The sequence below is a fragment of the Coregonus clupeaformis genome, chromosome 13, assembly GCF_020615455.1.
Source record: "Coregonus clupeaformis isolate EN_2021a chromosome 13, ASM2061545v1, whole genome shotgun sequence".
NCBI classification, from domain to species: domain Eukaryota; kingdom Metazoa; phylum Chordata; class Actinopteri; order Salmoniformes; family Salmonidae; genus Coregonus; species Coregonus clupeaformis.
In genome coordinates, this window is record NC_059204.1 from 36348451 (window position 1) to 36366383 (window position 17933).

Sequence of the window (17933 nt, forward strand, 5' to 3'; positions counted from 1 at the left end):
ATTCTACAGTATTTCAATTAAATGTTTCAGGGACAAAATTACATGTATTTAAGTGTTTTTGTTGTTGTAGTGGGGACAGTAACATTAGAACTTTCAAAAAAGTTATACTTTAAGGAAAATGTTTAAATATATTTTTTATTTTCTATTTTATGTTTGGCTCACATAATATAATTTAAAAGTATGCATTAACGTATAGTCCCGTGTAGCTCAGTTGGTAGAGCATGGCGTTTGCAACGCCAGGGTTGTGGGTTCGTTTCCCACGGGGGACCAGTATGAAAAACAATTATGCACTCACTAACTGTAAGTCGCTCTGGATAAGAGCTTCTGCTAAATGACTAAAATGTAAAATGTAACATGTTTGTAATAGAATAAATGTGGCAAAAACAAATGTTAATGGATGTGATTTGATACTGCAGCGCTGGTGTCATGAATGATAGAATGTAGCAGTCTGGGCTGAGCCTCACTGGGCCTTTATCACTTGGCATTGCAGACTAATCTTGTGGCTCACTATCCAGGGCAGCAGGTTTAAAGGCCTTACTGGGTGAGGAGGCCTGGCCACACAGTGGAAACTAGCACAATCAGTCAGTCACACTACTAGCAGCAGTCTGCTGATCACTGAGCCTGATCACCCAAAACCAATCAGATGGCACGTAACCAAGGGACACACAGCGGGGCAGTATGACACACCAGTTAACAGAGTTTACAAACAACAATATCATGTAAATGCCAACATAGGGACAGGAGAGAACAGCAGTTGTCCTCTTAAATCTATGTGTTCCTGTAGTGCTAAAGATGTGCAGCTCAGAGGATGTCAGTTGATGGGCATCGATGATAGTGTAGCTTTCCATCAGGCTATGAAACATATCCAATTAAAGACAGATAACAGATGGAAGACAAGATATGAATGTTTCTCAGCTCCTCTTACCTGTGATCTAAGTACAGGAACTTCCATTCAAGGCTGTGTCTGGAGGTAAATTCATCACAGGGATCTTCCACATTACACAAATCCTGGTCAAAGAAACAAAAAATACAATTTAAGACAAAGCACTAGATAACCAGTCCTTAAATCCTATAAAATCTATTCTGACCTTGGAATTATATAAGGTTCTGTCTGCAAAGAGTCTAGATCTCCCCTTAAAGGTAATAGTACAGAGTATCAAAATCCTGGGACATTTGTAAATGTGTTTTTTTAGGAGAGGGGGTTGTAATTGTAACATTGTTTTTCTCAAAAGTGGATCTGGGTTGAGTAAAAAGGTTATTTCATAGAAAAGTAAAGTCATTTATAAATGAAGAGAATACCCTTTCTTCAAACCACATTTTCAAGTACATGAATTCATGTTCACCATATATTTGTTAAAGCAATAGTTCACTAAAATGACAAATTCACTATATCCTATGGATAACTAGGAACATTGCTAAAGCTTACCTCTATATGAGTAAACTTAAATATTTGTCAGGTCTCTGATGCCCATAGTAAGCAAACTACTTGCTAGATATCCATGAAATGTGCAAAGTTTGTATTTTTTGTGAAATACTCCTTCTATGGGAAAGTTTCGTATTGATATATATAATGATATAAGAGAAAACAGCAATGCCTCTCCAATGGGCCTTAAACATGCTCCAAGGTACAGAGTGGTGCAGCGGTCTAAGGCACTGCATCTCAGTGTTTGAGGCGTCATTACAGACCCCCTGGTTCGATTCCAGGCTGTATCACAACCGGCCGTGATTGGGAGTCCCATAGGGTGGCGCACAATTGGCCCAGTGTCGTCCGGGTTTGGCCGGTGTAGGCCGTCATTGTAAATAATAATTTGTTCTTAACTGACTTGCCTAGTTAAATAAAGGTTAAATAAAAAAAATTAAAAAATAAAGTTGGAAGTTTACATACACCTTAGCCAAATACATTTAAACTCAGTTTTTCACAATTCCTGACATTTAATCCTAGCAAAAATTCCCTGTATTAGGTCAGTTAGGATCACCACTTTATTTTAAGAATGTGAAATGTCAGAATAATAGTAGAGAGAATGATTTATTTAAGCTTTTATTTCTTTCATCAAATTCCCAGTGGGTCAGAAGTTCACATACACTCAATTAGTATTTGGTAGCATTGCCTTTAAATTGTTTAACTTGGGTCAAACGTTTCGGGTAGCCTTCCACAAGCTTCCCACAATAAGTTGGGGGAATTTTGGCCCATTCCTCCTGACAGAGCTGGTGTAACTGAGTCAGGTTTGTAGGCCTCCTTGCTCGCACATGCTTTTTCAGTTCTTCCCACACATTTTCTATAGGATTGAGGTCAGGGTTTTGTAATGGCCACTCCAATACCTTGACTTTGTTGTTTTTAAGCCATTTTGGCACAACTTTGGAAGTATGCTTGGGGTCATTGTCCATTTGGAAGACCCATTTGAGACCAAGCTTTAACTTCCTGACTGATGTCTTGAGATGTTGCTTCAATATAGCCACATAATTTTCCTTCCTCATGATGCCATCTATATTGTGAAGTGCACCAGTCCTTCCTGCAGCAAAGCAACCCCACAGCATGATGCTGCCACCCCCGTGCTTCACAGTTGGGATGGTGTTCTTCGGCTTGCAAGCAACCCCCTTTTTCCTCCAAACATAACAATGGTCATTATGGGCAAACAGTTCTATTTTTGTTTCATCATACCAGAGGACATTTCTCCAAAAAGTACGATCTTTGTCCCCATGTGCAGTTGCAAACCGTAGTCTGGCTTTTTTATGGCGGTTTTGGAGCAGTGGCTTCTTCCTTGCTGAGCGGCCTTTCAGGTTATGTCGATATAGGACTCGTTTTACTGTGGATATAGATACCGAGCTTCAATGCCATACAACACTCCTTCAGTAGCCTCCAACTGCTCTTAAACACTAGTAAAACTAAATGCATGCTCTTCAATCGAACGCTGCTGGCACCCGCCCACCCGACTAGAATCACTACTCTCGACGGGTCTGACCTAGAGTATGTGGACAACTACAAATACCTAGGTGTCTGGTTAGACTGTAAACTCTCCTTCCAGACTCACATTAAGAATCTCCAATCCAAAGCTAAATCTAGAATTGGCTTCCTATTTCGCAACAAAGCCTCCTTCACTCATGCTGCCAAACATGCCCTCGTAAAACTGACTATCCTACCGATCCTTGACTTCGGCGATGTCATTTACAAAATAGCCTCCAACACTCTACTCAGCAAATTGGATGTAGTCTATCACAGTCCCATCCGTTTTGTCACCAAAGCCCCATATACTACCCACCACTGTGACCTGTACGCTCTTGTTGGCTGGTCCTTACTACATATTCATCGCCAAACCCACTGGCTCCAGGCCATCTATAAATCACTGCTAGGCAAATCCCGCCTTATCTTAGCTCATTGGTCACCATAGCAACACCCACCCGTAGTATGCGCTCCAGCAAGTATATCTCACTGGTCATCCCCAAAGCCAACACCTCCTTTGGCCGCTATTCCGTCCAGTTCTCTGCTGCCAATGACTGGAACGAATTGCAAAAATCTCTGAAGCTGGAGACTCTTATCTCCCTCACTAACTTTAAGCATCAGTTGTCAGAGCACCTTACCGATCACTGCACCTGTACACAGCCCATCTGAAATTAGCCCACCCAACTACCTCATCCCCATATTGTTATTTATTTTGCTCATTTGCACCCCAGTATCTCTATTTGCACATCATCTCTTGCACATCTATCATTCCAGTGTTAATACTAATTGTAATTATTTTGCACTATAGCCTATTTATTGCCTTACCTCCATAACTTGCTACATTTGCACACACTGTATATATATTTTCTGTTGTATTTTTGACTTTATGTTTTGTTTTACCCCATATGTAACTCTGTGTTGTTGTTTTTAATCGCACTGCTTTGCTTTATCTTGGCCAGGTCGCAGTTGTAAATGAGAACTTGTTCTCAACTGGCTTACCTGGTTAAATAAAGGTTAAATAAAAAAATTAAAAATAAAAAAAAACTTTGTACCTGTTTCCTCCAGCCTCTTCACAAGATCCTTTGCTGTTGTTCGGGATTGATTTGCACTTTTCGCACCAAAGTACATTCATCTCTAGGAGACAGAACGCGTCTCCTTCCTGAGCGGTATGACAGCTGCGTGGTCCCATGGTGTTTATACTTGCGTACTATTGTTTGTACAGATGAACGTGGTACCTTCAGGCATTTGGAAATTGCTCCCAAGGATGAATCAGACGTGTGGAGGTCTACAATTTGTTTTCTGAGGTCTTGGCTGATTTATTTTGCTTTTCCCATGATGTCAAGCAAAGAGGCACTGAGTTTCAAGGTAGGCCTTGAAATACATCCATAGGTACACCTCCAATTGACTCAAATGATGTCAATTAGCCTATCAGAAGCTTCTAAAGCCATGACATCATTTTCTGGAATTTTCCAAGCTGTTTAAAAGGCACAGTCAACTTAGTGTATGTAAACTTCTGACCCACTGGAATTGTGATACAGTGAATTATAAGTGTAATAATCTGTCTGTAAACAATTGTTGGAAAAATTACTTGTGTCATGCACAAAGTAGATGTCCTAACCGACTTGCCAAAACTATAGTTTGTTAACAAGACATTTGTGGAGTGGTTGAAAAACGAGTTTTAATGACTCCAACCTAAGTGCATGTAAACTTCCGACTTCAACTGTACCTGTATTTATATATGTTAGCCAGAAAGAGCCATTCTTCTGCAAAACTGGTGAAAAAATCTAAATAATTGCAAAAGAGGGCCATCGCATAAGATATGAATAGTCAAGGACTTGGAATTATAAGGTTCTATCTGCAAAATGTATAGTTATGGAGTATTATTCAAGTCCCAGTTTTGTGATGTCTTTCATGACTCAATAAGTACCTTATAATAATAATAATAATAATAATAATAATAATCACCTTATATGCCTACAATATGAAGATTCACAATGCAAAAACCTCTAAAACAGGCCTTACAAGGATTTTCTAAATGTACTATTTTCTGCTCCCTCTTCAACACCTTTCCACCGTTCTTTACACGTAATATCCACAAACATAAACCATTTGTATGTCCTCAAATGGAATCAGGAAAGATTTAGCAAAAGAAACATGATCTTACCTTTAAAAACTGTGGAGTGACTAATCGTACAGTGGCAACAAGGCAGACCTGCTCTTCCAGCGACGACGGCAGGGTTCTTGGTAATGTCAACTCAAACCCGTTACAAGAGGATGTAGGCACTGTGAGTCAGAAACAACAGAAACAACAGTCACTCTAAATACCTCACCAGAGGATGATGTAGGAATAGCAAATATGAATAAACAACTACAATCCATTAGGTGCATTACAACAGTATATTATAGACACTATGGGTGATTAATTGTAGCTCAATTGGTAGAGCATGGCGCTTGTAACGCCAGGGTAGTGGGTTCGATCCCCGGGACCACCCATACGTAAAAATGTATGCACACATGACTGTAAGTCGCTTTGGATAAAAGCGTCTGCTAAATGGCATATTATTATATTATATTATAATATATTATCATCAACCCCACACAGGTACAGTGGGGGAAAAAAGTATTTAGTCAGCCACCAATCGTGCAAGTTCTCCCACTTAAAAAGATGAGAGAGGCCTGTAATTTTCATCATAGGTACACGTCAACTATGACAGACAAAATGAGCTTTTTTTTCTCCAGAAAATCACATTGTAGGATTTTTAATGAATTTATTTGCAAATTATGGTGGAAAATAAGTATTTGGTCAATAAAAAAAGTTTCTCAATACTTTGTTATATACCCTTTGTTGGCAATGACACAGGTCAAACGTTTTCTGTAAGTCTTCACAAGGTTTTCACACACTGTTGCTGGTATTTTGGCCCATTCCTCCATGCAGATCTCCTCTAGAGCAGTGATGTTTTGGGGCTGTCGCTGGGCAACACGGACTTTCAACTCCCTCCAAAGATTTTCTATGGGGTTGAGATCTGGAGACTGGCTAGGCCACTCCAGGACCTTGAAATGCTTCTTACTGAAGCCACTCCTTTGTTGCCCGGGCGGTGTGTTTGGGATCATTGTCATGCTGAAAGACCCAGCCACGTTTCATCTTCAATGCCCTTGCTGATGGAAGGAGGTTTTCACTCAAAATCTCACGATACATGGGCCCATTCATTCTTTCCTTTACACGGATCAGTCGTCCTGGTCCCTTTGCAGAAAAACAGCCCCAAAGCATGATGTTTCCACCACCATGCTTCACAGTAGGTATGGTGTTCTTTGGATGCAACTCAGCATTCTTTGTCCTCCAAACACGACGAGTTGAGTTTTTACCAAAAAGTTATATTTTTTGTTTCATCTGATCATATGACATTCTCCCAATCCTCTTCTGGATCATCCAAATGCACTCTAGCAAACTTCAGACAGGCCTGGACATGTACTGGCTTAAGCAGGGGGACACGTCTGGCACTGCAGGATTTGAGTCCCTGGCGGCGTAGTGTGTTACTGATGGTAGGCTTTGTTACTTTGGTCCCAGCTCTCTGCAGGTCATTCACTAGGTCCCCCCGTGTGGTTCTGGGATTTTTGCTCACCGTTCTTGTGATCATTTTGACCCCACGGGGGTGAGATCTTACGTGGAGCCCCAGATCGAGGGAGATTATCAGTGGTCTTGTATGTCTTCCATTTCCTAATAATTGCTCCCACAGTTGATTTCTTCAAACCAAGCTGCTTACCTATTGCAGATTCAGTCTTCCCAGCCTGGTGCAGGTCTACAATTTTGTTTCTGGTGTCCTTTAACAGCTCTTTGGTCTTGGCCATAGTGGAGTTTGGAGTGTGACTGTTTGAGGTTGTGGACAGGTGTCTTTTATACTGATAACAAGTTCAAACAGGTGCCATTAATACAGGTAACGAGTGGAGGACAGAGGAGCCTCTTAAAGAAGAAGTTACAGGTCTGTGAGAGCCAGAAATCTTGCTTGTTTGTAGGTGACCAAATACTTATTTTCCACCATAATTTGCAAATAAATTCATTAAAAATCCTACAATGTGATTTTCTGGAGAAAAAAAATCTAAATTTGTCTGTCATAGTTGACGTGTACCTATGATGAAAATTACAGGCCTCTCTCATCTTTTTAAGTGGGAGAACTTGCACAATTGGTGGCTGACTAAATACTTTTTTCTCCCACTGTATATCTGTTACAAGAGGAAGTAGGCGCTGTGAAACAAAGTCAACTGTGTTTCCCGGCCACAGCAGTGTGTGCTGGGGATTTTGTACTTGCCCCTTTAATCACACACTAATTTGAGAAAGGAAAAATCAGCAGGACTGTGGCCCCTGAGGACTGGAGTAGTGATCTCCAGCTAAGAGTCGAGGGTAATGGCAAATCAGACACAATAAATCTATGATTGGCTGTGTGGGGTTATTCTACGAGTGCCAAATAACTTTACATAACCGTTCCATCTCAACACACATTCTGGTGACCTTACTATGGCATTATGCTATTCAAACGACTGGAAGTCCCGCACTTTAAAGAGTATGGAAATACCCAACAGTACGGAGCGTCATTTCATAGGAGAGGGAAACATTTCCTCAAACGTCTCATTTTCCAGTCAATTAGCCTGATATTTGAATAGTGATCCAAAATGAGATATGCCGTTCTGAAACGGTTTAAAAACCTGTTGGATTGTCTGCCTGTTTTATGTCATGAGTAAGTTTTCATGACATAACATCTGGTTTATGGCACAAATCTTCATTCCAAACTCAATTGAATGCAGAAGTTGGCCTTATTAATATAACTAGATAGTTAACTGTATTTTTATCAAATTGGAGCTCAATCAGTAGCTAAAGATGAAATGGCACATAAAATACAGATGATAATCAATCACTCACCATTGTTATGAAACTTGAAATCTCCGACAAATTTCACATACTCATATGTAGGCGGTTCCTTTGGGTGGATGTTTCCTCTGGCTAAATGACAACAGAACTCAATGTGTGTCTTACCTGTAAAAAAGAGCAGATGGGAGTTAGCTGGAGTTTCTTCAACAAAACACAATGCTCGTCATAAAGAAAAATACATTGAGAAAATATTTACTGCCACAGCAAATAACCCATTACCAGGTTGTACTTACACATCCTCTATCGGCTCTTCCTTTTTTATATACACTATATATACAGCTCTGGAAAAAATTAAGAGACCACTGCAAAATTATCAGTTTCTCTGGATTTACTATTTATAGGTATGTGTTTGGGTGAAATTAAATTTTTTGTTTTATTCTATAAACTACTGACAACATTTCTCCCAAATTCCAAATAAAAAGATTGTCATTTAGAGCATTTATTTGCAGAAAATTACTTACTTGTCAAAATAACAAAAAAGATGCAGTGTTGTCAGACCTCGAATAATGCAAAGAAAATAAGTTCATGTTCATTTTTAAACAACACAATACTAATGTTTTAACTTAGGAAGAGTTCAGAAATCAATATTTGGTGGAATAACCCTGATTTTCAATCACAGCTTTCATGCGTCTTGGCATGCTCTCCACCAGTCTTTCACATTGATGTTGGGTGACTTTATGCCACTCCTGGCGCAAAAATTCAAGCAGCTCGGCTTTGCTTGATGGCTTGTGACCATCCATCTTCCTCTTGATCACATTCCAGAAGTTTTCAATGGGGTTCAGGTCTGGAGATTGGGCTGGCCATGACAGGGTCTTGATCTGGTGGTCCTTCATCCACACCTTGATTGACCTGGCTGTGTGGCATGGCGCATTGTCCTGCTGGAAAAACCAATCCTCAGAGTTGGGGAACAATGTCAGAGCAAAAGGAAGCAAGTTTTCTTCCAGGACAACCTTGTACGTGGCTTGATTCATGCATCCTTCACAAAGACAAATCTGCCCGATTCCAGCCTTGCTGAAGCACCCCCAGATCATCACCGATCCTCCACCAAATTTCACAGTGGGTGCAAGACACTGTGGCTTGTAGGCCTCTCCAGGTCTCCGTCTAACCATTAGACAACCAGGTGTTGGGCAAAGCTGAAAATTGGACTCATCAGAGAAGATTACCTTACTCCAGTCCTCTACGGTCCAATCTTTATGGTCTTTTGCAAACCTCAGCCTGGCTCTTCTTTGCTTCTCATTGATGAAGGGCTTTTTTCTAGCTTTGCACAACTTCAGCCCTGCCCCTAGGAGCCTGTTTCGAACCGTCCTCGCCGTGCACTTCACCCCAACTGCCGTTTGCCATTCTTTTTGTAGGTCACTTGATGTCATACTACGGTTGTTGAGTGAAATTCGAATGAGTTGGCGGTCATCCCTGTCAGTAGAGAGTCGTTTTCGCCCTCTGCCGGTCTGTAGCTTTGTTGTCCCCAATGTCTGCTGCTTGACCTTGTTCTTATGAACCGCCGTCTTTGAAATTTTAAGGATGGAAGCAACCTGACGCTCACTGTATCCCTCTGCCAGTAAAGCCAGAATTGAACCCTTCTTTTCCTCACTCAAAACTTTCCTTTTCAACTCTTTTGGCATGGTCAATAGTTATTTTTTGATTAATATTACTTTTGAGGTACTATTAGCACTGTTTTTGCCATCCAGCTGGTCCTATTGCAAGAGGATAGTGATGACCACAGCAGTGGTTTTTATACTTTTCCTCGTTAAATAACATTTGGTTCAGGTGATCACCTAATCAGTACCTAATGCAGTAGAATGAGGTGTGCCTGTGTTGGAATTCAACAGACACTGGAATGGAATGGCTATCATACATGTAGAGATGCTGATTTAAGAAAGATTTGCAGTGGTCTCTTAATTTTTTCCAGAGCTGTATATACAAAGGTATGTGGACACCCCTTCAAATTAGTGGATTCAACTATTTCAGCTACACGCGTTGCTGACAGGTGTATAAAATCGAGGACACAGCCATGCAATCTCCATAGACAAACATTTGCAGTAGAATGGCCTTACTGAAGAGCTTAGTGACTTTAAACGTGGCACCGTCATAGGACGCCATCTTTCCAACAAGTCAGTTAGTCAAATTTCTGTTCTGCTAGAGCTGCCCCGGTCAACTGTAAGTGCTGTTATTGTGAAGTGGAAACGACTAGGAGCAACAACGGCTAAGCCGCAAAGTGGTAGGCCCCCAAGCTCACAGAACAGGACCACCAAGTGCTGAAGCGCGTAAAAATCATCTGTCCTCGGTTGCAACACTCACTACCAAGTTCCAAACTGCCTCTTGAAGCAACGTCAGCACAATAACTGTTCGTCGGGAGCTTCTATAGCCTAAGATCAACATGCGCACTGCCAAGCATGGGCTGGAATGGTGTAAAGCACGCCGCCATTGGACTTTGGAGCAGTGGAAATGCATTCTCTGGAGTGATGAATCATGCTTCACCATCTGGCGGACGAATCTGGGTTTGGCGGATGCCAGGAGAACTCTACCTGCCCCAATGCATAGTGCCAACTGTAAAGTTTGGTGGAGGAGGAATAATGGTATGGGCTGTTTTTCATGGTTGGGGCTAGGCCCCTTAGTTCCAGTGAAGAGAAATCTTAATGCTACAGCATACAATGACATTCTAGACGATTCTGTGCTTCCAACTTTGTGACAACAGTTTGGGGAAGGCCCTTTCCTGTTGCAGCATGACAATGCCCCCGTGCACAAAGCGAGGTCCATACAGAAATGGTTTGTCGAGATTGGTGTAGAAGAACTTGACTGGCCTGCACAGAGCCCTGACCTCAACCCCATCGAACACCTTTGGGATGAATTGGAATGCAGAGCCAGGCCTAATCGCCCAACATCAGTGCCCGACCTCAATAATGCCCCTGTTGACTGAATGGAAGCAAGTCCCCGTAGCAAATGTTCCAACATCTAGTGGAAAGCCTTCCCAGAAGAGTGGAGGCTGTTATAGCAGCAAAGGTGGGACCAACTCCATATTAATGCCCACGATTTTGGAATGAGATGTTCGACGAGCAGGTGTCCACATACTTTTGGTCATGTAGTGTATATCATCTTGTAGTCTTCATGGTGCAACATGATAAACTCTGTTTCTAAATAGTTTAACATTTTATGTGAGAGCCTTGGATGAAACCCTGACAGAGCTGGTGAATCTCAGGGAAAATAATGATGACAATCATTATTTTGCCATTACAACTTCTGCTCCTCACAACCGCTGACAGGTCAGACATTTTGGCCTTTCTCTCATGGCTGGAAATCACACCGCTCCCAGTGAATGGCATTCAACCCAACATCGTTTGTCTCAGTTGTCATGGGACGGCTCAGCAGTGTTGTTCCTACAGCTGAGGTTTTACTTGGCAGGGGAACGAGACCAGCGGGGGAGAGGATGAGGGGGAGTATGTATGTCACTGTGCCATCGACACTCTCTCACAAACTGAGCTGTTCCAAATACTCCTCATCCAGACACAAAGTCACAGTCACACAGAATGTCTGACCACAGTCATGTCATTTTCTAGTGAGTCCATGGTTCCTCTTTACACGGGTTACCTTGGGTCAAGAGAATGCCTCCACTGAATTAGTGTGTCATGTCAGAGCACTAGCTCAGATGTACTGTACACACTGAGGAGATTCACTGTATAAATGTTTTATTAAGCCTCCAAACCCAATGTGTTGCTCTTCATTAGACTGAAAATAAAGCATTGTCAGGAGGCTGAAAATACCAGTGGCCCTGTGCCATTCAAACTGATGAGATGAGAGAGAGAGAGCTGTACTTCAACTATTTGCACATCATTACAACACTGTATATATACATAATGACACTTCAAATGTCTTAATTCTTTTGAAACTTTTGTGAGTGTAATGTTTACTGTACATTTTTTATTTCACTTTTGTTAATTATCTATTTCACTTGCTTTGGCAATGTAAACATATGTTTCCCATGCCAATAAAACCCCTTAAATAGAGAGAGAGAGAGAGAGAGAGAGAGAGAGAGAGAGAGAGAGAGAGAGAGAGAGAGAAACATTCCTTATCAAACCAAGACTTATATCATCCCTCCATTGTTACATATCTACCTGGATTCAAATTAAACTCAAATGCTTCCTCTGTGGTACTGTAAGCTCCGACTCACGGATCTGAGTTCACTTATCTAAGAGTAGCTAGAAGTACCCGAGAGCTCCTTTATCCTCAGGTGGGAGTGCAGTGCACATAATGTATGTAATAGTGATGATCACTCAAATCAGAGCAACACACATTACCAAATGCAATCGTCAACAGAATGACAGCAGCACATTAACCAAAAGAAAATTGCAGACTTCCTAAGCATTCTGTGTGTTAAGCGTGAGAAGCAGTATTGTTTTACATGAAAGAAAGGAGATGAAAGATAAATGCAGGAATTGCCTGTTGTGAATGAGGCTAGGAGATGATGATTATTCCAGACACAGTAGGTACAGGAATACAGTCTATGCTTTGTATTCCTGTAGTTCTAAACATAGAACCTAGACGATTCCACACCAGTCTCTTTCTCAGAAGGGCACAATTGTAGCATGGGATTGAGGTCAGTGTCTAGAGCCCTAGATACAGGCAGCACTCCTGTGGATTACTGAAGCTACCATAACAGTGATTAAAACTCCTAACCACGCTGCTAGGCTAGCTACTATTATTAGCTAAAGAACTCATCATAGGACCACACTGTCCAGAAATCCAATAAACAGCAACCTGCTCTATATTTAAGGTCTCAAACACACCATTAGCGTTTTCTAGCCGAGAATACTTAGCACCTCTGAACAGCGTGCCGGCCGTAATTTGCTATACCGAGTGCACACCGATTTTACATGTAGAATCGTGTGAAAATATCGTCAGTCAGACGTCTACAGCAGGTGGTCCCTAAAACACAGTGCGCTGAATGATCAGCAGACGAACAGTACAGTACAGCTTGAACTCCTAAAGCTCAGTAGCAATAGTCATGTAAATACAATAGAACTGGATGGATGCCTACAGGAGAGACTTAACACCGTGTCAAACAGAATTATCCCCACTGCTGGAATAAAATCGCTGCTTGTGTTGGAGGCTTTGGCATGACTGCTCGGCTACTGCATGCTTTGATGTATAATTCATGACATGGGGATATCGTTAATGAAATAAGTGATATATCCGACTTGAATAATTGTTCTGTAACATAGTGCCAATAAGAAAAACAAAACAGTACACATTTTTATTCAGCTACCCTAGTTTAGACCTGTGGATGAACAACAACATAATTATAGCGTAAATGTTTGTTAAATGTCACCCATAATATTTATGCAAAAGCTAATTAATATGGTGATGGACTCTCTGATTAGACATCACAGATTACTTCTTATCACCACGAGTCCAAGACACTCTGAGACAGGCAAGAACATTGCAAACTTCTCATCAAACAACACTATTGTAAAATACACAGCCATCTCCTAAACTGAGCATTCCTGGTGGAGACAGGGCTGGAGGTAGACCCAGTACTGATGGACTGAGAAGGGTGGTACTGAGACAGTGAAAAGGAGGAACAAATACTCACTGTCCAGGAAGTCAGCAGAGATGGGGTCAGTCATCAGCATGTGGGATGATAGCAGCTTATAGACCTCCCCATGCTCACGCTCAGGGAGGAAGTTCAAGATATTTTGGTCCACCATATCTGACTGATACAAAAGGATAAAAGGTCAGTGTCTATGGTCCATCATTGTCCATGAACATGTCCTATATCACAGTCATTTTATAATGTATGGTATTGCATTGTGAATCTTCATATTGTAGGCATGTAAGGTGATGTACTTATTGAGTCATGAAAGAGGAAGACATCACAAAACTGGGACTTGAATAATACTCCATAACTATACATTTTGCAGATAGAACCTTATAATTCCAAGTCCTTGACTATTCATATCTTATGCGATGGCCCTCTTTTGCAATTATTTAGATTTTTTCACCAGTTTTGCAGAAGAATGGCTCTTTCTGGCTAACATATATAAATACAGGTACAGTTGAAGTCGGAAGTTTACATACACTTAGGTTGGAGTCATTAAAACTTGTTTTTCAACCACTCCACAAATTTCTTGTTAACAAACTATAGTTTTGGCAAGTTGGTTAGGTTATCTACTTTGTGCATGACAAAAGTAATTTTTCCAACAATTGTTTACAGACAGATTATTACACTTATAATTCACTGTATCACAATTCCAGTGGGTCAGAAGTTTACATACACTAAGTTGACTGTGCCTTTAAGCAGTTTGGAAAATTCCAGAAAATTATGTCATGGCTTTAGAAGCTTCTGATAGGCTAATTGACATCATTTGAGTCGATTGGAGGTGTACCTGTGGATGTATCTCAAGGCCTACCTTCAAACTCAGTGCCTCTTTGCTTGACATCATTGGAAAATCAAAAGAAATCAGTCAAGACCTCTGAAAAAAAATTGTAGACCTCCACAAGTCTGGTTCATCCTTGGGAGCAATTTCCAAACGCCTGAAGGTACCACGTTCATCTGTACAAACAATAGTACGCAAGTATAAACACCATGGGACCACGCAGCCATCATACCGCTCAGGAAGGAGACGCGTTCTGTCTCCTAGAGATTAACGTACTTTGGTGCGAAAAGTGCAAATCAATCCCAGAACAACAGCAAATGACCTTGTGAAGATGCTGGAGGAAAAAGGTACAAAAGTATCTATATCCACAGTAAAACGAGTCCTATATCGACATGAAACAAAAATAGAACTGTTTGGCCATAATGACCATCGTTATGTTTGGAGGAAAAAGGGGGTTGCTTGCAAGCCGAAGAACACCATCCCAACCGTGAAGCACGGGGGTGGCAGCATCATGCTGTGGGGGTGCTTTGCTGCAGGAGGGACTGGTGCACTTCACAAAATAGATGGCATCATGAGGAAGGAAAATTATGTGGATATATTGAAGCAACATCTCAAGACATCAGTCAGGAAGTTAAAGCTTGGTCGCAAATGGGTCTTCCAAATTGACAATGACCCCAAGCATACTTCCGAAGTTGTGGCAAAATGGCTTAAGGACAACAAAGTCAAGGTATTGGAGTGGCCATCACAAAGCCCTGACCTCAATCATATAGAACATTTGTGGGCAGAACTAAAAAAGCGTGTGCGAGCAAGGAGGCCTAAAAAGCTGACTCAGTTACACCAGCTCTGTCAGGAGGAATGGGCCAAAATTCACCCAACTTATTGTGGGAAGCTTGTGGAAGGCTACCCGAACCGTTTGACCCAAGTTAAACAATTTAAAGGCAATGCTAACAAATACAAATTGAGTGTATGTAAACGTCTGACCCACTGGGAATGTGATGAAATAAATCATTCTCTCTACTATTATTCTGACATTTCACGTTCTTAAAATAAAGTGGTGATCCTAACTGACCTAAAACTGAATTTTTACTAGGATTAAATGTCAGGAATTGTGGAAAAACTGAGTTTAAACATATTTGGCTAAGGTGTATGTAGACTTCAACTATACATACCATACTGTAGTGTCAGTGTCCAAATTGCAATAAAGCATACATTGATTTGAACGAGTGTATTGAGATCATAAGTATATACATGAATATTAAGTTAAAAAGAATCAAACATAATGTAATTATGAGCTAGATCAGCGTGGCTCTCACTTACCGGTAAATGGCCAATGAGTGAAGACGCACTGTCGGACACATATATAATGTTTCCATCTGTAGTTAGTGCTATGAGGAAACCGTCTAAAGCCTGTGGAAGGAAACAAAGTCATTATTATTATGCCGGCTACTATAATTATTGTGTGTTATATTTGTTTCAGAGGTGCATCATGGGTATTGCTGGTGCTGGCCTACAGAGGTTCATTAGGATGTCAAAGTACAGTATTCCTTCATTTACAAAGCATATTCTAAACTCAGCAAAAAAAGAAACGTCCCTTTTTCAGGACCCTGTCTTTCAAAGATAATTTGTAAAAAACCAAATAACTTCACAGATCTTCTTTGTAAAGGGTTTAAACACTGTTTCCCATGCTTGTTCAATGAACCATAAACAATTAATGAACATGCACCTGTGGAACGGTCGTTAAGACACTAACAGCTTACAGACGGTAGGCAATTAAGGTCACATTTATGAAAACTTAGGACACTAAAGAGGTCTTTCTACTGACTCTGAAAAACACCAAAAGAAAGATGCCCAGGGTCCCTGCTCATATGCGTGAACGTGCCTTAGGCATGCTGCAAGGAGGCATGAGGACTGCAGATGTGGCAAGGGCAATAAATTGCAATGTCCGTACTGTGAGACTCCTAAGACAGCGCTACAGGGAGACAGGACGGACAGCTGATCGTCCTCGCAGTGGCAGACCACGTGTAACAACACAGGATCGGTACATCCGAACATCCCACCTGCAGGACAGGTACAGGATGGCAACAACAACTGCCTGAGTTACACCAGGAACGCACAATCCCTCCATCAGTGTTCAGACTGTCCGCAATAGGCTGAGAGAGGCTGGACTGAGGGCTTGTAGGCCTGTTGTAAGGCATGTCCTCACCAGACATCACCGGCAACAACGTTGCCTATGGATACAAACCCACCGTCGCTGGACCAGACAGGACTGGCAAAAAGTGCTCTTCACTGACGAGTCGCGGTTTTGTCTCACCCAGGGGTGATGGTCGGATTCGCGTTTATCGTCGGAGGAATGAGCGTTACACCGAGGCCTGTACTCTGGAGCGGGATCGATTTGGAGGTCAAGGGTCCGTCACGGTCTGGGGTGGTGTGTCACAGCATCATCGGACTGAGCTTGTTGTCATTGCAGGCAATCTCAACGCTGTGCGTTAAAGGGAAGACATCCTCCTCCCTCATGTGGTACCCTTCCTGCAGGCTCATCCTGACATGACTCTCCAGCATGACAATGCCACCAGCCATACTGCTCGTTCTGTGCGTGATTTCCTGCAAGACAGGAATGTCAGTGTTCTGCCATGGCCAGCGAAGAGCCCGGATCTCAATCCCATTGAGCACGTCTGGGACCTGTTGGATCGGAGGGTGAGGGCTAGGGCCATTCCCCCCAGAAATGTCAGGGAACTTGCAGGTGCCTTGGTGGAAGAGTGGGGTAACATCTCACAGCAAGAACTGGCAAATCTGGTGCAGTCCATGAGGAGGAGATGCACTGCAATACTTGCTGGTGGCCACACCAGATACTGACTGTTACTTTTGATTTTGACCCCCCCCCCTTTGTTCAGGGACACATTATTAAATTTATGTTAGTCACATGTCTGTGGAACTTGTTCAGTTTATGTCTCAGTTGATGAATCTTGTTATGTTCAAATATTTACACATGTTTGCTGAAAATAAACGCAGTTGACATGGTCTATCACCAGTAGTAGTGAAGGATATCATTTGACTTTATTTCATATCAGAGGAGATAAACGTGGAGCTGAGCTGATTTTTACCTCCAGCATCAACTGGGTGAACTCCTCATTACTGAGGAACGAAGGCTTCCAGTCCTGCCGGATCTCACACGACTCTGTCTGTGCTGTGATTTCTGAAACAGAGGAGACAGTGAAAGGCCAGGAAGAGGGGTTAGATAGATCTGTTAGCACTACACATCCACATCCCGTGGCCATCGCTGCCAAATAGGTTAGTAGTGGAAGGATCCTGATGAATATATCTGAATAGACCCGAGTGGTCAAGCTGTCTCTGAAAAAACAGGAGACACATAACAGAAGAGAAAGAGAGGTTAAGAAATATCCCATATCAGGAATGTTTATCTCGTAAACACTGACAGCTATGACGTTGATTCTGACAGGAGACTGAGTTGAGGTTCTGTCTGTCTGGGCCAAGCTTGGTAGGGAAGTGGAGTAGTCCTCTCTTTTCTCTCTGTCCTGTCCAACAAGTACTAGACAGCTAATGTCCTCCACCCTCCTAGTTCCTTCCTTCTCATCCCGACCTTTCTGGGAGCAGTGATGTTCTGCATGTAGGGCAGGACGCATGTGCCACACGCACACACACACATACGACAGGTCAGCAGGAGGCCAACGTCAACGTGATGACTGAC

At 42.0% G+C, this 17933-nt stretch overlaps 1 protein-coding gene across 3 annotated transcripts in view; it reads right to left on the reverse strand.

Annotated features, from left to right (window-relative positions):
- LOC121579921 (neuronal PAS domain-containing protein 2-like) overlaps positions 1-17933 on the reverse strand; it is a 62349-nt gene that overhangs the window by 15223 nt on the left and 29193 nt on the right. For all 3 annotated transcript variants that reach the window (XM_041894918.1, XM_045224350.1, XM_045224349.1), the window contains exons 5-10: positions 17329-17420; positions 15545-15634; positions 13444-13564; positions 7851-7964; positions 5103-5221; positions 926-1008 (exon numbers count right to left, since the gene is read on the reverse strand). In XM_041894918.1, coding sequence (XP_041750852.1) covers positions 926-1008; positions 5103-5221; positions 7851-7964; positions 13444-13564; positions 15545-15634; positions 17329-17420 — 619 coding nt within the window. The remainder of the gene's footprint in view (positions 1-925; positions 1009-5102; positions 5222-7850; positions 7965-13443; positions 13565-15544; positions 15635-17328; positions 17421-17933) is intronic.